General features: G+C 34.6%; 1 protein-coding gene and 1 long non-coding RNA gene across 6 annotated transcripts; one reads left to right on the forward strand and one right to left on the reverse strand.

Moving 5' to 3' along the window:
- The first annotated feature begins 620 nt into the window (after positions 1 to 620).
- Positions 621 to 3,563, forward strand: LOC115989279. 5 transcript variants are annotated; one of them, XR_004091865.1, is made up of 5 exons: positions 621 to 1,503; positions 2,511 to 2,593; positions 2,711 to 2,895; positions 3,160 to 3,373; positions 3,470 to 3,563. It is a non-coding gene; the product is annotated as an uncharacterized LOC115989279 (long non-coding RNA). The 5 variants fall into 5 exon arrangements; XR_004091864.1 differs by having other exon boundaries at positions 3,473 to 3,563; XR_004091863.1 differs by having other exon boundaries at positions 2,498 to 2,593; positions 3,160 to 3,563.
- A 15,294-nt stretch (positions 3,564 to 18,857) lies between these two features.
- LOC115992227 (ATPase 9, plasma membrane-type) lies at positions 18,858 to 26,200 on the reverse strand. Its single transcript, XM_031116322.1, has 15 exons — positions 25,852 to 26,200; positions 24,511 to 24,630; positions 24,316 to 24,414; positions 24,075 to 24,212; positions 23,662 to 23,976; positions 22,996 to 23,322; positions 22,705 to 22,824; positions 21,730 to 21,852; positions 21,519 to 21,623; positions 21,113 to 21,422; positions 20,326 to 20,840; positions 20,004 to 20,177; positions 19,724 to 19,906; positions 19,443 to 19,624; positions 18,858 to 19,360 (listed from the first exon to the last, which is right to left on the reverse strand). Exons 1-15 carry the CDS (start codon positions 25,906 to 25,908, stop codon positions 19,264 to 19,266), a joined length of 2,865 nt encoding a protein of 954 aa, XP_030972182.1. The 5' UTR covers positions 25,909 to 26,200; the 3' UTR covers positions 18,858 to 19,263.
- Positions 26,201 to 27,599: the final 1,399 nt, after the last annotated feature.

Here is a 27,599-nt window from a genome sequence, read left to right on the forward strand (position 1 = left end):
CTTTGGACTGAAGGGCAAACCATTCGATTTTACTCTTATCTATTTTGGCATACTTGGGCTCTGTCATAATAAGCTGGAAAGAGAGCCCTTTGACAATTGCAATTTGACTTTGATGATTGAATGTAGAGTTTACAAAGAACTTATAGAACTTATACTTGGGCTCTCTCTCATAGATAGGGAAGTAACTATACACTAAAATCATTATATCTTTGCCAATGAACTTCACCTCAAATGACATTATAATGAGCTCTATCTCCCATAGATGTAGAGTCTGATTGATTAAGGTTTTAAGAGCTTAAAAGAGTATTTTTAAAACGCAAAACTTTGTTTTGCAATTACAATTCTTCTTAGTTTTTCACTAGTGCTCATTTTAAACTCAAAAAGTCATTGTCCAATGGTTTATACAAACGCATCCAGTGTTGGTAGATAGACTTATTGCTCTAGCCAAGTAGCCATTGCTCAAATAAGTTACTATTAAAGTTGACAACCATTCTAATGTCTATATTTATTTATTTTTAAAATTTTTTTTTTTAAGTTAGTATTCAGAGAGATAAGAGAAACATTAATTACATTGTTTTAGCAGAGAGTAGACAAAGCCTTTATCAAGCCTAGAACACCAGCCTCCGCCTCATCACGAACCCGCTTGCTCTTTTCGATGGTCTTTTGCTTCTCCTCCATTTGCTCAGCCAACTCTCTATCTTCCTTAATAGCCAAGTGAGACTCAAGGCATTGGTCCCATTCTCTTTTCCGATCAACAGGCAACACCTCTTCCCACGCCGATTCATGCTCAAGCTTTTTCAGCACCTCTCGGATCTCAGAAACCCGACTTTTCAGACCACTAACACGCTCTATGGCTTTCCAATAATCGACTTTGGATCTAGCCACCGCTTGAATAGACGAAACGGCGTCAGATTCTTCGTTTTGGTGGGTTCGGAGCTTGGACTCAACAGAGGAGATTCGAGTGCGGCGAGAGAGGACAGCCCTAATGGCGTCGTAGAACTTAGTGTCTTCGCGTAGTGTTCACGCGTCGTCAGAGCAAGTTGGTTGAGATTGCTATTGGCGGAGAAATTGTTTGGAAACTTCCGGAGTAGTGAGAATGGGCCCGTACTTCTCCGGACATGACACCGGTGGTGGTCCCCACTGCCACTGTAACAACAACGTCGCCGTTGTTGTTGTTGTTGTTGTTACTGTTAGTCTCCTCTTCGTCTTCCACTTCCTCTTCTTGTTTCTGTTTCTGTTTCTTTCTCTTGTACAGATTTAATTTTGTTCTTGTACGAGAGGGAGGGTATTTGGTTTTGGTTTTGGTTTTGGTTTTGATATTGGTATTGAGTTTAACTCTCACTGCTTGTGGGAGTGGTGGCGGCTTATACAGACTCTAACCCGCTTTCAGACAACCCATTGCTCCGCCACCGAAAGAGTTTGTGTTTTTTCATTACTGGGGACTGAGGCTTGCCGCTCTTGATGGGAACACAAGGCGCAGTTAATTGGCAGCGTCTACCAAAGGTACTAACCTGGGCTAATCTAATCATATTATGCAATTCGTAATATACAATCCTGTGTTATGGTCTTTTATTAAATTGCACGGTAGTTGGTGTGTGCGCTTTAGCATCGTGCTGCTGGATTTCTATTAGCAACTGCTCTGCTTCATGTTTAGGGTTTTAAAGTTGATTTGCAACCACCTATTACATTTCCTTAAGTGGGCTGAAATTTGATGTCATAGAACTATTTGAAGTATCGTTTAGAAAACTTTTCTTCTGTGTTTCCACTTTGCTCGGTTTTATATTATCCCTTCAATAGGTCATTGTTGTGCCACTCGACAACTAAACTTTACATGATGTAGGGCAGGGGATAACAAACCTTTCAAATTATTCAACTACAGCCAAGCCTGCCTTAGTCCTAAAACTTTTTGAAATTTGCTACGGATCTCAACGCATGCATTAATATCAAGGTTGATTACATGTATTCTTTTCCGACATTCTATCCTATGCAAAATCATATTTTTTGTTTCCTCCTTAATTGACATATGTATCATGTTCTATTGCATAGCTGTTCTTATAGCAGTCTCAAAATTTTCTTCTACCCTTTAGCTGGACCATAACAAAGAAAAAAAACTTTGATTTAATTTGACTTAAGCCTCGAAATCTTCATTGGGTTTCGTATGGTTCTCTTGGTTATTGGAGGCATGGAGATGATGATGATAGGTTGACAATGGCAAAGCTGTCTGTATTTTACTTGCTGTTCTTGCATTGATTGGACATCATGTGCATTTGACTGACCATCTTTTTTGTTATTTTGTAATATGGAGCAGAGTATGCATTCTCTTGTTGCGTGCCTCCTGAAAGAGATGTCACTTAAGCAGTTTGTCATTGTTATTTTTGCAAAATAAGCTTATCAACAGATCTGAATTTCCATTCCCAAGTCATGTCCATAATCATTGTGCTTAATTGCGGTTTCTTTATTGTTTCTATGTCTCTCTATTAAATATTTTCTGATACAGACTAATATTTCAGCTTCTATAGGAGAAAGAAAATTTGCAAGTATCATGGTCAATGGTGTTTTGTTGAATGGAATTGAGTGATTGGCTGTCATACAGGTACTTCAAATCTACCAGTTGTGAGTAAATCTTCTTTAAGTTCAGGCATCTTTCTTAAGTACAAGTCAATTTGGAATTTAACTTGATGATAATCGGGATTTGTTTCGATTCTTCTAGGGCAAAAGGAGATGATACTTTTAGTCTGTGCACCACGGTGTGCAAATGGACATATCTTGGTCATGGATATATGCAGAAAGTCAATGAAAAAGATTCCTGAGATATGGAAGCTTGTGGATGGGATGATGACTTCTGGGAGTAGATTGGATTAGGTGATCTTTCAGATGGGCATCATGCTAAGATAGGTATGCTTGTTGGCTACTTATTGATTTTATATTTTGCTTATTTTCTTTGGTGATGGGAGTTCAGGACAGCTTAACATGTAGCATATTTGAAATATAATGATTTTCTTGAATGAGTCTTCTTTCTTGGTTTTTAAAAACTTACACGTAAATTTTGAGTGTAGTAATTAATAGCAATAATCTTTTATTGCCTGGTCATTATTAAAAATTTTATTTTTAAATTTCAAATTTAATTATTTATTCTACCCTTTGCATTTTCTGCTGCAGTTTGTTACTTGGTAATGAATAATGTCAACAGGACTGTGTAGCTTTTCCTGACCATCTTTTGGGTTCTGGTCTTACTCCAGCTGCCGTGAAGGCAAGAAATTTTGTACTGAAGATTTCACATTGATTTACAGTGGCATGCCTTGAGGTCCAATAGCAAAAAACATATTTATTTAGTTGCAAGAAAATATGAGTCACACTATTTTCCTGGCCTTTGGTGGGTGATTTAACTTGATACTAGTGTTGACACCTATTTGTAGCTAATTTCTTATGTATTCATGTGATTTAAATTTCCTGGAACTGGGACTTGTAGCAGGAATTCATTTTGAAACTTCACATATTGATGCTCATGCTGTTGGCGGTGGGTGTAATGGAAAGTGTGCCACATTTGGATTCTGAAGCTAAAGGATATTATGGCTAATCAAAAAATTTTCTTATTAGCATGATTTAGTAGCGTAACTTTGTGTAATATGTTTCTTATAACAATGATATTTTTCAGAGTGTGATATGGAAGCTATATGCCACCATATGGTGTTAGTCTGTGGAACTTCTACCTGCCATATGGCCATATCAAGGGGCAAGTTATTCGTTCCAGGGGTCAGGGGACCGTTCTGGTCTGGTACACTTCTGGAACTTATGTTCAGTATTTATCTCATGGAATTTGGATCATAACGTGTTGTTTAAAATTTGACAGGCTGAAGAATCATTGTTGAGGCGACTAATCTTTTACATGTATTTTGCATTACTTAAAAAGTAATTAAGTATTAAAAACATTTTTAGAAAAATAAGCAGAAAGTATGAACCTTAGGCATACAAAGTAGCCTTGAAACAGTTACGTTCTAAATTCAAGAAGCAATAAAGTTCAAGAAAGAATGAGTCAAATGAAGTTGGAGTGGTATGTGCAGTTTTATTTTAAGATTTTTTAAAATTGCCAATGTGAGATTGGGATCTAACAGGCAATCTAAGCCCATCCCTCTCCAGATCATTATCACCATTCACCAGAGCCTAGGATTTTGGGGCTAACTTGTCGAAAGTCGGTCATCCTTTACTTGTTATGCTGCTGCAGTCCATTTCCTGTTACACATTCCAAAACTACAACGACTGGCATAAGTGCAAACCTTATCAACTAATCTCTCATTAAGTTATTGACAGCAGCACTGCATTAGTCAATTTAGAATTTTGTTTTTTCTCTTTTGGAAGTTCCTTCCATCACATCATTGTTAGACTTATGTGAGAAATAGAACCCACAGAAGCATCAACATGATTTTGAAACTCCCTCGGCCTGGTGGAGGCTGGGCTGCCTGTCCTGAAAAAAGTTAAAAGATCTGAAAGGTTAGAGCCTGAAGTGAATGACTTAATCTGCTTTTGGTCCTCCCTCTTGCTTGAAATATGGCAAGGGCTTGAGAAGGAAATTGCCAATAAATTAAAGCTCAAATAGCAACTCCTTCCCTTGTAATTGCAAGGGTTGATGACCCACCAAGTGTGTGTGTAACTTAACCAATAGAAAAAAGAGGGGGGGGGGGAGAGAGGCTTAGAAAGAGATTATAAAGGGAAAACACTTTTTGTTGCTTTAACTTTTATCTTCCAAATGGACCCTGATGTAGCTATTCAATTAATTGGGCCAACATTACACTATGGTGCTCCTGGAAAAAAAGTTGAACTCTGGAGATTGGTGATAAAAAAGAGAATAAAGTTGGCATGGCACATGCTAGGGAGTTCTACCGCCTATGATAGTTCCTTCTTTTGTTATAACAAGTCGGTGGGTGAGTTTGTGGGTTCAAGACCCATTTGGTGCACAGGTAATCTACCAATAAAAAGAAAAAAAAAAAAAAGAAGTTGGCAAAACTATCCTGAATGATTTCTGAATAAAAAACTCGACTTGCACAGGAGTTGATTGGATGATTCATAGTTGTTGGAAAATTCAATTGATAGGATTGTATGGGCAATTTCAATGTTTAGTTTCAGTTGAATGGTAAACAAGATCAACGTGCAAAGAATAGTAGTGTGTAGCAATAAGAATAGTGTGTTGAGAAAAAAGCTTAGGAAGAGAAAAGAAATAGTGCCACAAGCAAGAAAGAGAAGAAGAGACTGAAGAAACCCTAGGCAAATGTGTCTTTAAAATACTCAAATGAGTTAATCTCTCCCAATTGTTTGAGTCAAAAAGACTTGCTTGCCAAGTAAAACTCTCCTAAATGTAGACAAGATAAAATGGGAAATCAAACCAAAATCTATATTTACCTAATAGAGCTATTAACTTAAAGACCAAGAAAGCACACTTAGTGCTATAAGGAAACCCTACATGAGATATTACATGTGGTCCTATACGCATATACACACACACCAAAATAATAATAATGGTAATAATTCAAAATCTGAATATATTAAAAGACTGCAATTCCTTCTCCACCACACTAGTGACAACCACAAAGCCTTAATCCCAAAGTTAAATGACCTATTGGTACAGAATTTTCTGTTTAATAAACAAATGAAGAAATTCATGAGAAAGGTCCGGATGCATTATTTTAGCTTCTCTTAAGCATTAATCTAAACATATGAAGTATTGGCCTACTTATTCATGATTGATGTAGGTTGCCTTATAATTGTTCCATGAGGGAACAAGTCTGTGCTTTTGGGTGCTGCCATTCTCAGATCTCGATGCAGTTTCTGTAAGGAAGTTTTAAAGTTTGAATGAGGTCATGAGGGCCATGAATGCAGCTGGTCAGGTATACAAAATGGTTCGTTTTATATCATTTTTATTCTTTAATTCAATCCTATTTCTTTAAATTCAAGATGAGGTGAGAAAGGTGTTCAAACTCGGCAAGGGACTTGAATGTAGTTCCGGAGTAAAACCTTCCTCATGGTATGCTATTCCATATAGATGGAATCTTCATTGTGTTTGGTCTTGATTTGGAAGCAGGACCTCAAAAGGTTTTGATATGTCAAACTTGCACAAATAGCATGGTATCGTTTTAGATATTAGGGCGCGTTTGATAACGTTGTTCTAATAAACTTGTTTGTATTTTTTAGAAATATGTATGGGTGAAAAAGTATGTGAAAATTCATATAATGTTATTTAAAAACATAAAAATGTTGCTTAAAATGCCATACCAAAGGCTGTTTACAATGCTTTGTTTAGCGAGACTACATATGAGGCCTAGGCTTATATTTTCTCTGAGATTGACCTTGGTGTAAATCACTTCCTTTTTTCTTTTGTGAGTTTTGGGGATATTCCCTTTTTTTTTTTTTTTTTTTTTTTTTGGGTGGGGGTGAGCGCTTGAGATTTCATGAAAAGATATCTCTAAAACATTTTATGAAATAGCATTCCCCTTTTGAGGTTTGAATAAATACAACAATGATGTCCATACTTTCTCAAACTCTAACTTAGCCTCCGTTTGGATTGCACTAAATGTCTGTGTTTGTACGTTTAGCTAAAAAAATGTGGGTCTCACAGCACTGTTCATGAACCTACAAAAGTCATCCAAATATAGATTTCAAAATAAATTTGGGTCTTACGGTACTATTCACACATTTAAAAATTATTTTGTTACAATATTTTCAGCAATAAACGGTATTCAGATAGACCCTTAACTAAAGGAACATTTCATTTTTACTAGGATTCCTATTCAAATTGTGCACACTTAAGTCACAAATCCTACCAGCGAAGATAGTATTGTTGATTTTTGGGGTAAATTAAACCAATCTTATAAATTTAGTGAAGGAAATTTTGTTTGTATGACTATTTTCCATACATTTCTTGCTTGCATCTTTGGTCCCTATAATAAGAGGCCAGTTCGATTTTAGCCCCCTCAAAATAAGGGGTACTTTAGCATTCAATAGTTACGTAAATGGAAAAATAAATAAGAGACTAAATTGTTACACTTGAAATAGACTTTAGAGGGACAAAAATGGAACTTTCAAAGGTGGAGTTACCAAAGTCGAATAAACTCTATATTTGAGGACAGTAATGTACTTATGTTAGTTTTAAAAATACCATTTATAATCAGTGGTGGAACTCAGAAGGGGCCAAGGGCACTAGGATTTTCTTTTTTTTCTTTTTTTATAGAAAAAAAAAATGATTCTACATATTAATAGGTACTATTTGAGAATTTTGTTTCAAAAAATTCTTGGCCCCCCAAAAATTAAAAATCAGCCCCGAAAATTGAAATTTGTCCTTAAAAACTCAAACATTGAAGTGGCCACTTAAATTATATTTGGTTATACACTATAACTATGTATTTGGTTTGAGAATTTGGCTGGTTGCTTATTTAGACTACAAAATTAAAGTTTGGGATTTCAATATTTGGGTATGTGTTGTCTAACTCCATCTAAAAGATTGTTTAGTTTTTTTTTTTTTTTTGGGGTCCTCAACAAGATGACTTTGCAATTGAGTGTCATTATCAATTATTAATTTTCTATGTTATATTAAATTCTTAAGTAAAATATAAATTAAATATCAATTTAGTGAACATATAATGAAGTTATTCTTAGTTTAGCTCTCGATCCTCAAGATCTACATGAACTATTTTTTTTCTCCTTTTAAAATGATGATAGTTTTTTTTTTAATAAACAATTTTATGCATTAAAATTCACAAATAATGAAAAAGTATGGACAAAAAATAGAACTTCACCATGATAAGTGTGATATGCAGTTCATAAAACTAGAAAAAGGGGTTTAGGAGGAAACACTTGATGGAGAAGCAAGCAACGTGCTTACATCTCGATCAAGTGGTTCCTCATAATCCAAAGTATATTAAAATTTTTATTAATTTACTTTAGATTCAAACTAAGAAGCAAGCAGTTAAGCCTAACTCTTATATATAAATAATATATTTGTACCAAGATGAATTTATTCAATTGATTTTCTATTTTTTTTAATCTAAATGTCTTTTTCTTCTTAGTTTCCTTTTCTCTTTGCTTCTCAAACTCTGTTATTTCTCTTTTCAGTTTCTTGTTCGTTGCTTTCGACTCAATCATTCATCAACCTTGAAAATGCACACTGGTTAAAGACAAAGACTATAGCTTCCCAAGTCTTGTGGAAATTTCTAGCAAAGACCAAAAGACTTAATGAAACACACGGTGGTTGAATGAAAGATATTTGCCATCAATTTGTATGGGAGAAAACAAAATACGACTGTTAACGTGTGGTTTAGATTAGTAGACTTACTGTTAACGTTTCACAAGTCTCTGGTCATTGTTTGGAACTCCCAAAGACTTTGAAAAGCTGAAAGTCTTGGAAGTTTGGATTATATAGTAAATTGTTCTCTGTCATCACCTCCCTTGCACGAATTGGCCATTTTTTCCTCATCATGTACTGTACAAGTCATTTCTGTTCACTACTATTGCTAGCGCTAGCTCTTTGCTTTGGCATTTACTCATAGTCATGTTGTTGCGTGGAAGTATCCCATTTAAAAAAAAAAAATTTGTGTAAAAAATTTATCTCTTAACTTATATAAATATATATATATATATATATATATATATATTATCATTGTTTTTTTATAATAAAAAAAGTTTAATGTGACTATAATCAAGCATCCGAAGTGGGTTTTTTTTTTTTTTTAAAGTTGAAAACAATTACTTAGCCATTTATTCCTTGTCGTTTATGGTACAAGTATTTTGTTTAAATGATTTTTTTTTTTATTTTAAGAAATGCTTTTAAAAACCTTTTATTAAAAAAATAACATCATAGTAGTATGAAAATTTTTGAAAAATAATTAATTAATAAATACCCGTTTTTAGGAAATGTTTTTGAAAACTTTTTATTAAAAAAAAAAGCACAATAGTAGTAAGAAAATTTTTCTAAAATAATTAATTAATAAATAGGCCATTATTAAAAAATAGGTTTTACTATAAAGTTGAAAAATGATATTCTAATAGAATTGTAGGTTGATTACCTTCTCACATATTCTAATGGCCTATGCTGAAGGAATCATAGGCCATTATTGTAAGTTGAAACTCTCAACCCAAAAAAAAAGAAAAAACTCAACATGTAAATTTTATGGGCCGATCCTATATATTTGTATTGCATATATTATTTGGATGCTAAGGAATGGTTTTTATTTATATTTTTTTAAGTGTGGCATTAGTAGATCTAAAGCCATTCAAGCAATTTTTCTTTATATTCTCTCTTTGATTCCCCTATTCCTAATAAAAGTGTTCCTAATCTTAATTAGAGTTGTTTCATGGTAAAGCCTCTTGTTTCCAGGATCAAACGCAATGTCGGTGCAGCTTGAAAAGCAAGTAAATCTTGTGCTGCAATTATAGCAAGGAGGTCAAAGGTGATGCCCTGAACGCTTTTGCAATTCATTTAGCTGTGGAAAGGGGCCATTGATACATGATTGTCTCATGTGGCAATTATTGAATGCGACTCCCAATTAGTGATGCTTAGCTTCATTAATCCTTTCAAGAAGGCTGATTGGGAACTAATGCAATTAGAGGAAGTTGGTAATACCATGTTTTTCCGCCCATCCTTTGCTAAATGTGGGCTTTTAGCTGTGTTGGCGACCAATCTTTGATCCCTTCAGCATTTCCTCTAAACCTTGTTTACTTGGGGTGAACCAAGAGAGGATGAAAAATAAGGAAAGAAAAATGTAACTTTACATTGTTTAATTAGAATGAAAAGGGAGATGAAAGAAAATAAGAAGGATAGAGTTTTACACCTGGACTCAACTGTTTCTTCTCCTTCCTTCTTCTTCTTCTTCTTCTTCTTTTTTTTTTTTTTTTTTTTTTTGAGAAAAAATAAATAAATAAATAAATAAATAAAGAAGGAAGGAGAAGAAACAGTTGAGTCCAGATGTAAAACTCTATCCTTCTGAAAAAAAAAATAGCAATGAGAAGAATAGAAAAATAAATAAAAATAAATAAATAAAGAAGGAAGGAGAAGAAACAGTTGAGTCCAGGTGTAAAACTCTATCCTTCTGAAAAAAAAAAATAGCAATGAGAAGAATAGTACAAAATTAACTCTACATTTTTCATCTATATACTTTTAATCAAGGATATAATAGTAATTTGCTTTTTATCCCTCTACCTTTTTATCCTTTCTATCAAACCTAATGAAAAACACAAATATTTTATATCCTCCAACTTCTTTATTTTTGGGACATTTATATTTTCCCACTTTTCATCATTCTAACCAAATAGAGCATAAGAGAGGAGAATAAACTTGGTTGCTAAATTTTGTAGAGTCTCTCTTTTACAAGTAATTCTTAAGTATTCTCGAAGTATGGAGTATGGTGCTTCCTCCTTTCACTTTTATGGTAGAGTCCACTCATTAAATTCCTGGTAGGGTTCATCATGAATGTGAGAGGAGGGGGCATAATTTCTCCATACTCTAAGAATACCTAATAATTTTCCCTCTTTTACCATATATTTCCTATTCACATCTTTCAACAGAACAGCAATAGGGGTGTGCATGGGTCGGGTTGGGTCGGGTTAAGGGGATTTTTTGACCCAACCCACCATGATGGGTCAAAAAAAAATTCAACCCAACCCAACCCAACCCACATGGGTCGGGTTGAACCCATGGGTTGGACAAATTTTTATGATTATTATTATTAAATTGAGTAGAAAAAAATATAAATATAAATATATTAAAAAAAAACCCAAAGATTAGTATCAATGTGACTCCTTAAAGGCAAACAATACTAATGACTAAACAACAATAGTAATTTACTAAAGTTTGTGTGAACTAATTGACTTTTATATAGAATAGGAAGAGCTAGTTATTTTTTAAAAATTAATTAATTTTATAATATATTTTAAATATATGGGTGGGTTGGGTTGGGTTTGACGAGTTTGGAATTTTATGACCCAAATCCAACCCGACCCGTTATAAAAAAAAAAAAAATATATATATATATATATATATATTTGTAACCCAATCCAACCCAATAAGTTGGGTCAGGTTGGGTCGGTTTTGGCGAGTTAGTGGGTTGGCTGCACACCCCTAGGTCATTGCAATTTTATTGTCACACTAGCAATTTTGATCAAAAATAAAATACGTAATCACATCGCAATTAAAGCTTTAGATTTGGAAATCTAATCAAATAAGAAGCGAATACCTATCTTTTCCTTTTTGCTACAGGAACAAGGTACCTAATTACTTAATGGAAAATCTACTGCGTAGGCACATACATACATTATTGCTAGATTTAGCAAATGAAGCTTGATACTGTCGTGTTATCTTTAATTCAAAATTGAAACTCTTAAATGGATTTGATTAAAAGGAGCTGGCCCCTGGTTAGGGCAAAATTGCAATGGTTAACAGGATCTGAAATGAGCATCAAATTGAAGTAATACCTATATATGTGTCTGTGTTCTATGGACTGAAGGGCAAACCATTCAATTTTACTCAATCTATTTTGGCATACTTGGGCTCTCTGTCATAATAAGCTGGAAAGAGAGCCCTTTGACAATTGCATTTTCACTTTGATGATTGAATGTAGAGTTTACAAAGAACTTATAGAACTTATACTTGGGCTCTCTCTCATAGATAGGGAAGTAACTATACACTAAAATCATTATATCTTTGCCAATGAACTCCACCTCAAATGACACTATATTGAGCTCTACCTCCCATAGATATAAAGCCTGATTGATTAGGCGTTTTAAGAACTTAAAAGAGTATTTTTAAAATGCAAAACTTTGTTTTGCTATTACAATTCCTTGTAGTTTTTCACAAATACTCATTTTAAACTCAAAAAGTCATCATCCAACGGTTTATATAAACGCACCCTGACTAATTGCTCTAGCCAAGTAGCCATTGCTCAAATAAGTTACATTAAAGTTCACAACCAATCAAATGTCTATATGTATTTATTTTTAAAGTTAGTATTCAGAGAGATAAGAGTAACATTAATTACATTGTTTTAGCAGAGAGAAGACAAAGCCTTGAACACCAGCCTCCGCCTCATCACGAACCCGCTTGCTCTTTTCGATGGTCGTTTGCTTCTCCTCCATTTGCTCAGCCAACTCTTTTATCTTCCTTCTTAATAGCCAAGTGAGACTCAAGGCATTGCTTCCATTCTCTTTTCCGATCAACAAGCAACACCTCTTCCCACGCCGATTCATGCTCAAGCTTTTTCAGCACCTCTCGGATCTCAGAAACCCGACTCTTCAGACCACTAACCCGCTCTATGGCTTTCCAATAATCGACTTTGGATCTAGCCACCGCTTCTTTCAACCGAGCTTGAATAGACGAAACGGTGTCAGATTCTTCGTTTTGGTGGGTTCGGAGCTTGGACTCAACAGAGGAGATTCGAGTGCGGCGAGTCGGCGAGAGAGGACAGCCCTAATGGCGCCGTAGAACTTAGTGTCTTCGCGTAGTGAGAATGGGCCATCTTCAACGAGTCTGCCATCTTCGCGTAGTGTTCACGCGTCGTCAGAGAAAGTTGGTTGAGATTGCTATTGGCGGAGAAATTGTTTGGAAACTTCCAGAGTAGTGAGAATGGGCCCGTACTTCTCCAGACATGTCACCGGTGGTGGTCCCCACTGCCACTGTAACAACAACGTCGTCGTCGTTGTTGTTACTGTTAGTCTCCTCTTCGTTTTCCACTTCCTCTTCTTGTTTCTGTTTCTATTTCTTTCTCTTGTACATATTTAATTTTGATTTTCTTGTTCTTGTACGAGAGGGGGGAATTTGGTTTTGGTTTTGATATTGGTATTGGTATTGAGTTTAACTCTCACTGCTTGTGGGAGTGGTGGCGGCTTATACAGACTCTAACCTGCTTTCAGACAACCCATTGCTCCGCCACCGAAAGAGTTGTGTTTTTGAGCTCTTTTTCTCTGAATAATAATCAAGTATTTATTTAATTTATGAGGTAAGGGAAACCATCATATGTTTTCCTGAGAAACTCTAAAGACAAAATAATAATAATAATAATTTTTTTTTTTAAATGACACGTAGGTTAAAAAAAAAATTAACTCTTACCTTAAAAAAGTGGTGTTCCTTTGAGTTAAATGCTCATTCACTCCGTCTGTTTCTTAGTGTTTTAGGAAAAATGATTGTGTCCTCTTCAAGTATTGTAAATGTATATTTTTTTCTCTCACATAAATGATGGGTTCTACTAATTAAATTTATGATGGGACCTGTCATTTATGTGAGAGGAGGGAATACGTATTTATAATACTCTAAGAGTATCTAATAATTTTCCATATTTTAGAATATAAATAAAATTAATGGGTTATCAATTTAACAAAGTAAGATTTTTTTTTTCCTAAAATAAATGAATTGCATGCAGCATTATTATTAATACCGTTTCGGATCCTGTTTCGGTTTGTCCAGTGGAATAGAATATTTCGGTACCGGCCGATTTCGACGTACCATTTCAAGGTGTTTCGGAGTTCTTAAAAAATAATTTATATATATTCTTGTAGAACATAAAATTGTTAATTCTAATAAATAAATAACTAAATATCAATAATACAAATCTTTTAGTCTTAACTCTTAAGTCTTAAACATCAATAACTTGAAATATAACATCAATTTAACATCACACAATAAGAAGATTACAAGACAATAACTAAATATCAAATAATACAAGATTTACTCCTCCTCATCATCATCATCCATGAGAGAAGGATCAAATTCATCATCAAAAGAACTCCCAAAAGAACTCCCAAATATAACTTTAAAAAAAAAAAAAAAGTTAATAACAGGCCAAATCTGGTACCGACCGAAATTTGCATCTCGGCTGGAATTGGCCGAAATGACCGGAATGGACCGAAACGGCCCGAAATTTGACCCGAGGTGGAACGTGGGGTATTCCAATACCAGTTTGCATACCGGTACGAAAAATTTCGACCATTCCGACTGGAACGAAACGGAATCAATAACAATGGCATGCAGTATAAATTTTAACCTTTATGTATTGGCACAGCAAGTTGAATTCACATGCTTTTAAACAATAAGAGCATGAGCATATACATCTTATTTATCGACAAGTAATATTAATGTTATCACAACTACGTAAGAGCTATTCAATGCAGACAAATTACGAACAAAAGACAAAAAACATAATTAAAAAAAAAAAAAAAAAAATCTTAACCAATCAACTAATTAAAACAAAATTCAGATGAGAAAAGCCAAGAAACAGATGGGAGAAAAAGAGATTGAAGAGAAACTTTCTCTAAGGAGAGCTTTGCTGTGATCTTCAAAGAAATGAAAGGAGAGTTTTTTTGGGTATTGTGCTATATAAAGTGACACATCAAATACAACAACTCGCCTATGTAGTAAATTGTGGTTGGTGGTGGTAGGTCCATGTGAAGACACCCTTCCACCAACCATAACTCGCCATATGGACGAGTTGTGACATTTGTTGTGTCACTTTATGTGGCACTAGAAGGACTCGTTTTTTTTTTTTTTTTTTTTTTTTTTTTTTTTTTTTTTTTTTTTTTTGTGATCTTCAAAGGGATGGAAGAGGGTATGAGGATTCTTGGAGGGGTCCTTTAAAGTATCTATACATCTATATAAATGGAAAAACTGATTTGAGTGGTGATATTGATAATTGAATGCTATGGCAGTACAATCTATATAGGAAGCGATCGTGATTTTTTTTTTTTTTTTTCTTTTCTATTCTTTCTGAACCCTATTAGCAAGGTAATCCAGGTGATAAACTTGGGAGAAGAAATTTACTTATGTGTGCATATGGATAAGTAAAAAAACATGTATGGCGGTAAAATCTAGAGAAGAAGCAATCATGATTCCCATTTTTTTTTCTCTCTGAACCCTAAAAGAGAGCTAATATAGGTGATGAACTTGAGAGGAAAAATTCACTTCTTTGTGCATATGGATAAACCAAAAAAAAAAAAAAAAATGGGAACAAAAAGACAAAACACCTTCCTCTTTTCCCGCTTTCTTCCCTCTCTATCGATTGGCTCATAGTTGACTTTTTTTCGTCATTTCTGTCTCTCACCATGTTCTCTATTTGCGACTATCATCAAGGTTAGTAGCTAGGGGTGTGCATGGGTCGGGTTGGGTCGGGTTGAGGGAATTTTTTGACCCGACCCACCATGGTGGGTCAAAAAAAATTCGACCCAACCCAACCCATCACATAAGTCCAACCCAACCCAACCCAACCCGCGTGGGTCGGGTTGGGTCGGGTTGAACCCATGGGTTTAACAATTTTTTATTATTATTAAATTGAGTAGAAAAAAATATAAATATTAATATATTAAAAAAACCTAAAGATTAGTATCAATGTAACTCCTCAAAGACTCAACACTAATGACTAAACAAAAATAGTAATTTATTAGAATTTGTGTGAATTAATTGGCTTTTATATAGGATAGGAAGAATTGGTTATTTAAAAAAATTTATTAATTATATAATATAATATATATATATATATATATAATTAGTATTAGTAGAAGGAATTGTGGAAATGCAAATTATTAAATATAATATATATATATATATATATATATATAAGTGCCCTACAATTGATTTTTTTAAAAAAAAATTATTAAATATAAAATATATTTTAAATATATATTAAATATGGGTGGGTCGGGTCGGGTTTGGCGGGTTTGTAATTTTATGACCCAAACCCAACCCGACCCGCCATAATAATTTTTTTGATAACCCAACCCAACCCAACCCACCAAGCCTTAAAAACCGACCCAACCCGGTGGGTCGGGTCGGGTTTAGCGGGTCGGTGGGTTTTCTGCACACCCCTATTAGTAGCTGAACAAAATGACAACAAAGAGATAAATAAAAGTACAGCTCTGATTGCTGCAAATTAAAATTTAAAAGACAAAAATACCCATCAACACTAACTAACAACTTCTCAAGGACAAAAAAGTCATTACATTTGACACAAATATCTGCACTTTCTTTTCAATATATATATATACGTAGGAAAAAAAAACAAAACAAACCCTCAAAACTATCTAGCCTACTTGTATACTAAGGGTCTGTTTGGATAGAACTTATTTTACTGAAATTGAAAACTGAAAACTGAAAACACTGTAGTAAAATAATTTTTAAATGTGTAAATAGTACCGTAAGATCCATTTTTAATGAAAAAGTTGATAAAAAGTGGAGTTTGTGGGGCCCGCGAACAGTACATAAGTCACTGTTCATGGCTGAAAAGTCAACAATATGCTGCTGAAGAAAAAAAAAAAAAGAAAAAAAAAAGGAAAACGCGGATGCAGACGTGAAACGCACTATCCAAACATACACTAGTGAGTTTCACGTCTGCGTCCGCGTTTTCTTTTTATTTATTTTATTTTTTTCTTCAGCAGCATATTGTTGACTTTTCAGCCATGAACAGTGACTTATGTACTGTTTACAGGCCCCACAAACTCCACTTTTTATTAACTTTTTCATTAAAAATGGGTCCCACGGTACTATTTACACATTTAAAAATTATTTTGCTACAGTGTTTTCAGTTTTCAGTTTTTAGTTTCAGCAAAATAAGTTCTATCCAAACAGACCCTTAAAGCTCTGTTTGGATTTGCGGCATGTTTTGGACATCTACGTTTTAGACATTTTTTTTGTTTTTAACCAGCGCATTGTGCAATGTTCATTGGTCATGCACAGTAATTTTAGACCAATGAACAATATTAAACAATAATAAACAGTAAAAAAATTATTTTCTTATTATTTTTAGTTTTCAATTTTCAACAAAATAAGTTGTATCCAAACGTACACTAAGAATATAAAGGATATTGCACTAATTAAACAAACAAAAAATGCCAAATGAATTTTTTAAAGCAGAGCAAGCAAGGTGCTTGACAAAGCACTGTTCACATGCTTGTTCGCACTTTTTATATAGGTAATAGATCTACCCTAGTTGCCCGTCTTTTCTAGCTATGTGTTTGTTCTTGTTGACCTGAAAACTCTGTAGTTCCTTAATTAATTCCTATGACGTACGAATACTCCAAAATCCATAGCATTTCCACTTGGAACGGTAAGAATGAACATAGCACTATAGCAGCATAGGAGGTACCTTCTTGATGAACAAGGGACACTTTGCATAAGTGTCCACATTGCATGAAGAGGAAAAAAATATAAATTTTTACTTAAATAATCCTTTAATTTTAGATATGTTTTTATTATGATTTTTTATTTATAATTGTAATGTGTATATGAAAAATTTGTTTATTTGAAAATAATATATTAATTTTAGAAATTATTACCTCTACTACTAAATAGCTATTACAATTCTTTTAAAGATGAATAGTTACTTCTCATTCTAAAAAATGATTATTCCTTATAATAAAAATATAACCAAACTAAAAAATAACTAAATTATAGGAATAACTACTACATTTTGATTTCTATTACAATCTACTAAACATGCCTTAGTGTCTAATGAGGTACCAACTTACCTAAGGTGGTGTTGATACTTAGGCCTGTCCACAGGTTAAGCTGGGTTGGTTTTGGACCCAACCTCGACTCAACCCGCTAGCATCAGGTGGAGGGCAAAGGAACCCAAAACCGACTACTGGCATCAATCAGTCGAGTTGATTTTCGGGTTCGGGTGTGATTTGGTCAGTTGCTAGAATCTGCAAAACGTTGTCGGAAACTACAAAGCTTTGCTGAAAACTACATTTTTTGCCAAAATCTACAAATTTTGCATATAGCTCTAGTCAGGTTCGGGTTTCTTGGGTTTTGGAGAAGCAAACCTGCCACTCGACCCACCGGCGTTGGTTCTTGGAATCAAATACCCGCCACTGACCAACTGGAGCTTCAATTCAGGCTAGAATCGAGTCAATGTCAAGCAGTTTGGTCAGTTTTTCAAGCTCTGGTCAGATCTGGACACCCCTATTGATACTTGAGTTTTGGCATAAGTGAAGAGGGAATGAAATTGACAGTGCTATGTACAAAATTGACCTAGATTTGGCCAAGGAGTGCGATCAATGGTTGTGACTTGTGATTGACACGTCAATGTAAATCCGCAGGCTCATATTTTTTTCTCCAAGAATATTTAACCAATAAAATAGAAACGTAACTTGTCACTGGCATAACATTGCAAGTCTTAATTCTGTACACCTAGTGACACCAAAGTGAAGCACAAGCCACTCTATAGGAGTTACTGTCAATGCTATTTGTGAAAAACATTTTAAGATTACGTTACGGTTTTCAAAGAATATTTCACTTCATCTCACTATCTCAGTAATTACAAATAGTAAAAGTGTTTTTCCTAGAAGTTATCCAAGAGAAAACATCAAACTGAAGCAAATTGATATTTATAAGATGGTTAAAGCCAAAAGTGCTGTGTCCCAAGCCCACATTTCAGCTTGCCGCAGCCAAACCATATTCCAGCAGCAACTCCATAAGCTCAGCTTAATGGATAACTTATGCAGCTTCACTTAGTTCGTTAATTTGAATTCAATAAGCAATTCCTATTATGTAGGAGAGCAGATAGGAAGATTAGGCTGGGTATCATGGACTGAGATCTGGTGCAAATTGTATTTTGAATTGGATGTAACTGCTATCAGAAGATGTATTTAGATACAGAAAGGGATGAATAAAGGGCAGCCGATTAGTTCCCCCCCAAAAACGCACCTTTCCTCTCTCTTATTCTTGAAGATTAGTCATCTCAAATTTGACTATTTATTCATTTTCACAACAGGGTTGTATAAAAAAGCCATCCATTTAATGTGACAAATGTGGGAAGACAAGAAAATACGTATATATTTTCTTGAAGAGTGACATTGGGAGATGGAATCACATATTTATCCCTTTCAAAAGAAAAGATACCACAGTTAGCTGATAAGGCGTAAACTAGCTTGAACTGATGCATCACATACTGCCCATTAGTAAGGCAATTAGGCACAAAACCCTGATTAAATAAAAATTTTGTTCAATTATGTGTCTCAGTGTCTGTCTGTGTATGCCTGCATGTGTATGAGAGAGAGAGAAAGGAAGAAATTATCATTGAAAATGAAGGAAAACATATTTAATACTAAGTTAGTTGCAGACTAGTATTCCTAATCTCTTTTCCAACCTTGGATTGTCTTGGACAATCTCATTGTTGGATTATTCTAAACCTTTGTGTCCTACAAAATCATATAAGAAAAGGACAAAGGAAAAGCACAGAATTCTTATTCCTAGTTGTCACTTCTCTGTCCCACCTCTCTTGCCAAAAATGCTTTCGTTACTCAAACAGTGTAGTGTTGCTGAATGGTTTCAATATCAAGTCCCTTCAATTTCACAACAGACTCAACATGCCCCTTAAGTGTGTGGAGCTCCCTCAACCTGGAAACCAAATAGAAAGAACATAAATCAAGATACATTGATATTCCATTGTTAACATAATATCAGCTTCCCTGAACAGTACCTGGCAACTTCAGCTCGCCTCTTGGCCTGTTCAGCAATTTCAGACAACTCCCTATGACTGTTCTTATCATTGAAGAGTTCCGATGATTCTGGAGGCTGCAGACCATGCAGAGTACGTTGAGCTGCAGCCCATTGTGCCTCCCTCTCTCCCCTTCCATAATCCTTCTTTGTTGTGAAAGCAGTCTGGACAACATTGTGCAATAAAAGGAAGGGTCAAAGACTGGTAAAAAATATTTGCCCAAATCTCCCAACATTCCTTGTAATAAATGAAAAATCAATTACCTTATTTTGGAGTAGATTATTCCAGGCTTTGCCACTCAATGCATATCGTATCATGAATTTAAGAATATCCAGAGGGATGTAAAAGATGATGCTGTAGAGCCAAATAACACCAGCCCATCCCCAACCAATTCCACGCATCCTTGCAAAGCCCCAATTTCCATACACAGCAATGATAGTAGCCACCTTAAAAAATCAATCAGAAAATAAGTAGTTAGATCATTTGTGTTATGTGCAAGAGAACCATATCATCAACCAGAAACTAGATTTTCCTATTACTCACCAACTGTGCTATAAGAAAAGCAACCATGAGCAAGAGACCAGGGCGTTCAACATAAGACCAGCTTCGAGACCGAGTAACAAAGATTAGTGCCTGACTTACAATACTCACTTGAAGATAGACAGCTGCTGTAAGCTCGAAATTGTTGTTCCTGATAGATCTTACACCAAACTTATCCTGCCAATTTATTTAGGTATAATTAAATTTGCAATTGGATTGATTTCACGAAGGGAACAATAGTGAGAAAATATTTCCGGAAGTCCAAGCAACTGCCATAAAATTTGTATTGTAATCAATTTATTAGCTGGGTTAATGATTTTCTTACTGAGAAGAAGTCAGTTTTGTGAGCAGCCCAGAAGAAAACAAGAGTCATAACAGCTAGATAGGTGCCGAGGACAATGCCAGTAGCAAAGATCTCTTTAAGCTTCCATGAGTCCGGAAGAGGAGAAGGCTTCACCCTGTCTTTTGAAATGGTCATAATAGTCCCATCATTGAGTATGGCAATTATCAGAACCATGAACGGTGAGAAATCAAATTTCCATATCAGCGCCAGTAGCATAAAACCCAGAACAATACGAATGGTTATGGAAACTGCATAGATGGTGTAGTTCTTCATTCTCTGGAAAATGGCTCTGCTAGTCAATACAGCACTAATAATTACACTCAATCCTGGCTCTGTCAGTACTATGTCTGATGCACCCCGGGCTGCATCTGTTGCATCAGCTACTGCAATTCCAATATCTGCCTTCTTTAGAGCTGGGGCATCATTCACACCATCTCCAGTCATCCCACATATATGCTTCTTCTCTTGCAGCCTCCTCACAATTTCATATTTATGCTCTGCAGGCTTCCAGTTAGTTAGTTCCATTTGAAAAATCTCACAATCATTCAACTAAACTTTGAATCATCCCAAAATGAAACATATACAAACATTCAAGAAATAAAATCTCACACTGATTTTCCTTGATTTTTGAATTTTCTAGAATTGTTTACATATTTTATCAACTCATTCCCAAAAATAGAATCTTGTACAGAATGGTTTAAAATGTTACAATGGCTAACAGTGAAAACCTCATAAATTTCATTCAATATAAAGCATTTAGTAAAATTACCCGGGAAGACACCAGCAAAACCATCAGCCTTCTCAATAAGCTCATCAACGGGAATGGTAGCAATGGACTCTTCCTTGTGCTCCCCTAGTAGGGTGGAAGAAGGATACATGTTTGTTCCCATGCCAAGCCTGCGACCAGTCTCCTTCCCAATGGCTAGCTGGTCACCAGTGATCATCTTAACATTGACACCGAGATTGAGGGCACGGCGAATTGTCTCTGCACTGTCATGCCTTGGAGGATCAAAAAGAGGCAATAGACCCACAAACTGCCATGGTCCTCCTGTGCTCTCTTTCGTTTTTTCTGGCACGGTCTGATAGTAATAGACAATGAATGACATATAAGTTTGGTTATCTGAACAGCTTTATCATCCAAGTAGAATTCTGAGGAAAATAAAACACAAACTCACTTGTCTAGCAACAGCAAGAGAGCGAAGACCACGATCAGCAAACTTATCGATGATTGCATGAGCTCTCTGTCTTGCATCATCCCGGAGGTTGCATAGCTCTATGATCTGGTAGAGATTTCAAATACTTAGCTATAGAGATAACAAGAAAAATAGTTTGAAGAAGGTAAAACAAAGGAAAAAATTCAGTAGTGTAATTCAGATAATCTATCACCTGCTCTGGTGCTCCTTTGCTAACTCGGTGCCAGTTGCCTTCAGAGTCTTTGTATGTTATCGCTGTACGCTTATCAACTGGGTTAAAGGGCAAGAAATGTACCTCAGTGATACCTTCTCTGGCCTGCCATGCAAAAAACGCAAAACAAGATATGGTTTTTTATTATTCAACTATAGAATGGTTTCCCAATGCTTAAAATGCTCTGTGAAAAAACTGCCCTAGTTAACATAAAGCTGGTTCAAAACTGTCCAACAAAGTGCATTGGAACTAACCTTCTTATCTATACTAAGGAAAGAAATTAATTGAAAAACACTCCCAATAATCCACTGTTAAATTTTGAGTACATTATCATTTAGCAATGCATATTAACGATTTAAAAATACTCCAAAATCTTCCCAGTTCTTTGTATTTCTACAACAGTTTTGCATTAAATGTTAACCTAGAGGCTCCATCTGGATTGACAAGGAAACCAATATATATTTATGTGGCATCTTATCTATATTTGATAGGTAAATTTATTTATTTAAAATGATTCTAATACACCAGAACCATACTAGAGTTATCCCTTGATGCATCTTATCCTAAGCACTTTCAATCATTTTCCTTTCCTTAGCTCCACCCCCCCCCCCCCCCCACTCTTCTTTTGAAAGATGAGTGTCTGCATTCCCTTCCATACCAACAATCCAAACAGAAATTATTTTTTCCTATGATAATCTAAAATATATTTAGGTTTGGTGCTAATAAGAAACAGCTTACAAATCCCTTGAATGTTCAAAAGACATCAAACCAACCAGCTTGTCAAGGAATTTTTTAACAGAAAGCATGGTGCTACATTGTATGTGGGGTGGGGGGGATTATAATGACAGCAAGATCTTAAAGCCTGGGCAGATCCCACAGCCATAGAAAAGAACATGACTTTCAAACAAAATGAATAAGGGAAATATCACATAGATTAAATTTTCCTTGTATACATACCTCCTTGGGGTCACCCAACATACCAACAATACAAGCATCAATAGCATCCTGATTCTCAACCCTAGAAGCCCTAGCCCCAAGTAAAATCAAAGTGTCCTGGTTCACATCCTTCACAAATACCTGTTAATTAACCAAATGCTTCCATGATTAATGAATCACTGAGTATCAAAATTGTTGATTTTCTCAAAAATAAGATCACAGTCCAAGTTCTTATGTAAGTCCTTTTTGTTTTAACTCATCTATTTTTAGTGTTATGTTAGATACAAACTCATCTATAATTCAATCACAAACCTCAACCATGGACCTGTCAACTGTAAGCTTGTTGAGAGTAAGAGTCCCAGTCTTGTCACTACATAGGACGTCCATTCCAGCCATCTCTTCAATGGCTGTCATCCTCTTGGTGATAGCCCCTTGTTGTGACAGCCTGTGGGAACCAATAGCCATTGTCACAGATAATACAGTTGGCATTGCTATTGGGATACCTCCAATGAGAAGTACCAAGAGATTGTCAATCCCATCCCTGTATGCACGGTGCTGAATTGGGTACATTACAATTAGCTCCACTGCCATCCCCACAGCAATCGAGCATATGCAGAAGTTTCCAATTGCAGTCAAAACCTGATCAAACAATCACCATCCAGTGCACATTAGTGAAAACAAATAAAACATTTAATTGGAAGGTCTAATCGTTCAAACTTAATGCCATCAATGTAGAACTGATTTCAGTACATAGAAACATTTGTCAACTTCATTGAAAATTTTAGAAGCCTGAACTTTACCAAATTCTGTATAGCAATATTCCAACATAATAAGGTTTTCAGTAATTATTTAGTAAGCTCATTAATTATAAGGAAATTATATCACAATTTCATAAAGTATCCCCCCTCCCTACCCTCTCATTCGTGAGTCTTTCTCAGATTCTTTCACTATATTTTGCACTTGGCTTAGAGATGATACCTTTTGGAAGTGTCCTACTTGGTTAGTGCTGTCAACCAAGTGAGCAGCCTTGCCGAAGAAAGTGTGCACACCAGTGGCAATCACAATAGCCTCAATCTCACCTTGCTTGACAGTGGACCCAGAGAAGACTTCAACACCCGGATGTTTTGTAACTGGCAAAGACTCACCGGTTAGGGAAGACTGGTCAATCTTAAGCGGGTCTCCCTCCAAGAGACGAGCATCAGCTGGGATGATATCTCCTAACTTGACACTAATCACATCTCCTGGTACCAAGATTGCAGCATCTTGCTCTGTCCATCTTCCATCTCTCAGAACCTACAAGCAATCAAGCAAGCATATGAATTTACTACTTCACACAAGCAGAGTGTATTTCTTATGGATATTATTGTAGCCACATTATCATGTACAATTACCTTGGTTTTTGGTGCAAGACCTGCCATAAGTGCTGCTGCAGCATTGCCTGCATTGTTTTCTTCTATGAAGCTTATGGTGGAGTTAATAATAAGCAATGCCACTATCCCCACAAAATCCTGCCAGTCTGGTGGGCGCCCCTGCATTAGATCATTAAAAAATGAAAAAAAGAAAAATGTTTACATATGATACAGAGAATTTGTTATTATATGAGTGTGAGATAGAGAGAGAGAAAGTTGTTACCCCTCCATTTGCCAAAGCTATGGCCATGATAGCAGCAGCCTCCATCACCCATGATAGAGGATTCCACATAAAACCCAAGAATTTCAGAAACTTATTTTCCTGTTTCAGGATTATTTTTAACAGATCAGTCTATTATTGCCTTAAAAACTAGATGTGAATAGAAGAAAATATACACAAAAGTAACATTAACATTGCCTTCTTTTCTTCTAGCTTGTTTTGGCCAAAGATTTGGATCCTCTTTTGGCCTTCCTCGGTTGACAAACCCGCTCTTGTGCATTGCAACTGTTCAAATACTTCCTGAATTGGTATGCGCTCCTGTATGTATACACATAACATCATGAATAATTCAATAACTTAGCACCTTCAATTTTCAAATTCAGAAGAATATTTTAGTTAATTTTTTTTTTTCCCCAGTTGCTAAAATGAGACTTTAAAAGTTAAAACCATTCCTTCTGATTAAAGTCCATTTCAACAAATCAAAAAATATGATACAATTATCTAATCCATATATGCACCTTAATGGGGGAAAAAATAATACTAAAACTGGCCATAATAGGTAGAATTATTTTTTTACATTGTTCCGTGTACTGAGTAACAGTGAAGTGATTTAAGATTTTGATTTGTTCAATTTTCACACATTTTCTCAACCAACAAACAGAGACCAAAAATGTCAATGACTAACACAGAAACAGCTTCTGTGTGCACATCAACTTTTTTAGAGTTCTGATTCTTAACAAAAATACAAACTTTTAGGGTTCTGCGTTATTATTTATTTTTTTATTATTATTATTATTATTGCAATAAAATAAACAACATATTGACCTTATCTTATTAAAAGACATTAGACATCTAGAACAATTATTGAGTACTCCAAAGAGTGACTCAATGTGTTCTCCGCTCACATAACTGTATATCTCATTAATTAAATATATAATAGAACCACCATTCATGCGTTTATGTTTGTCGTACAAACAAAAGGAATCTTAAAATGATTTATTATATTCCTGCTTCAAGCACAGTGCACTAACAAAGACATATCAATACCAAAACCACAAAAAGGAGACGCAGAAAACACTTTTTAAGAACAAAAAAACAGATTTCACAAAAACACTTTTCTCATCAAGCACATTAACCCAAAAAAAAAAAAAAAAAAAAAACATTGTGTGACAAAACAAAAACCAAAAAAAAAAAAATATATATATATATATATATAATACCAAAAACACAAAAAGGAGACGCAGAAAACACTTTTTAAGAACAAAAAAACAGATTTTATAAAAACACTTTTCTCATCAAACACATTAACCAAAAAAAAAAAATTGTGTGACAAAACAAAAACAAAAAATATATATATAATACCAAAAACACAAAAAGGAGACGCAGAAAACACTTTTTAAGAACAAAAAAACAGATTTTACAAAAACACTTTTCTCATCAAACACATTAACCAAAAAAAAAAAAAACATTGTGTGACAAAATAAAAACAAAAAATATATATATAATGAAATCTACAAAAAAGAAAGAATAAAAACATACAAGATCTACGCTCTCCTTCTTTATCTCTTCCAAGCTTAAGCCTTTGTTCTCAGCCATTTTGTTTTTTCCGTAAGCTTTCTCACACTCAAAGGAAACCTATATGAATGATGAATGATAATGAATCCTTCTCTCTCACACACTCACACTCTGCGGGGGCCACTAGTTCGTTGCGGAAAATAGAAAGAGGATCCCTATATATTTTTTTCTCAACAAACAAGAGTAATGTTATATAAACACTACATATATTTTATCACAAATTTCACACACATTTAGTTGGCATGCTACAACTTATAAACTTTTTTTTTTTTCCCTTTGACAGAGTTTGAGTTTGAATAGGTGAGTAATTATTATTAAGGATAAACTTAAACACAGTAACTTATGCGCATTTATTAAGTTCTCTAATACTTACAATGTTATCAAATAAAAAAAAAAAAAAAGGTTTCCTAATATTTAGTAGAGTATTTGAATTCAATCAGGAAACCTAATGCAATGTATTTAAGGTTTACCCTATTAGCAATTACTAATTAATATAATAATAATAATAATAATAATTAATTGAATTATTAAGATTAAAAAGAAATAATAAAGAGAGTAGTGAGCAGTGAGGTGAGGTGTTTAATTAAGAAAGTTTAGAGGTGATATGAGAGAATTAAGGAGCGAGAGTGTTGGTGGTCCCTTTGGCCCAGGTCATCCGCCTTAGAATTCCATTTTGCTATGCTCACCCTCACCCTCACCCTCCAATACAGTTCTCACAGAATCTCACTCTTCCTTCTGCTGTGGTGTGTTGCTGTGAGTGTGGCCACGTGGAAAGTGTTAGAAGACTATAATAATATATATATTATTTAGATTTATGTGTTGTTCTTTAAGTTCTCCTCTTAAAGTTCGGTCATGTGGCTATTTAATTAAAAAAATATACTTTTATCTTATGAAAAAAAATTCACATGACACTTAAATATTATACATAAATCTTACTCATATATTATTATTTGTATGTATAGACTATAGTGGAACAGATTAGTCATTAAGGTGGTTTATACATTTCTTTTCCTTTTTCTTTTTTAATCCGTAGTTCCAACTTTTTTTTCCCCCTATAAAAAGTCCTCGAATTTTTTTTTTTTTTTAATACTTTTCCTACTACGACATTAGCCATTAGGGTCATGATTTATTATTTTATACCAAATTGTTGTTGAGGGCGAAAAATAAAAGTACGGATTGAGTTACACCAAATTTTGTTATTATTATTCTTATCTGTATAGCTTGTACTTTTTTTTTTTTTTTTCGATAGGATATATAGCTTGTACTTCTCACATCACATCAATACGATAATTATACGCTACATTGAATCCAAATCCAAAAAGTACTTCAAGAACTCATCAAAAAAAAGTACTTCTAGAACATTGATTGTAGTTGCGGCAAAGTGAATGGGTCACATAATAGTCACATAGTAAACGTAAACCACGTGGCATAAAATTGTGTTTGTCACATTTTCACAATAATGTAAGTCATCTGAAATTATATATATTTTTTCCAATAGGTGTACTAGTTTACTCCAGGAATTCTAATTTAATGAGAGTTGATCCACTAATTTTTTGCATTGTATTAATTAAATAATTTAATTGTTAGTATTCACATTCAAGACTTCCCTCAAAAAAAAAAAAAATTCAAGCTAAAAATTTAGTGTTGGGATGATAGGCCCAGTAATATATATAAGGCCGAGAGCCTAGTCCGAGGACAGTTAAGTGCTATCA

Source organism: Quercus lobata, chromosome 5 (genome assembly GCF_001633185.2).
Source record: "Quercus lobata isolate SW786 chromosome 5, ValleyOak3.0 Primary Assembly, whole genome shotgun sequence".
NCBI classification, from domain to species: domain Eukaryota; kingdom Viridiplantae; phylum Streptophyta; class Magnoliopsida; order Fagales; family Fagaceae; genus Quercus; species Quercus lobata.

Bases quoted from the DNA above. Each gene is read 5' to 3' on its own strand.
- LOC115992227 (XM_031116322.1), bottom strand. From the start codon at position 25,908: ATGGCTGAGAACAAAGGCTTAAGCTTGGAAGAGATAAAGAAGGAGAGC. The intron at 24,213-24,315 runs GTAACAACTTTC...GATCTAATGCAG, and splicing joins TAGCTTTGGCAAATGGAGGG to GGGCGCCCACCAGACTGGCA. The intron at 21,853-22,704 runs GTATGTATACAA...TTTGCATGGCAG, and splicing joins TGTTGGGTGACCCCAAGGAG to GCCAGAGAAGGTATCACTGA.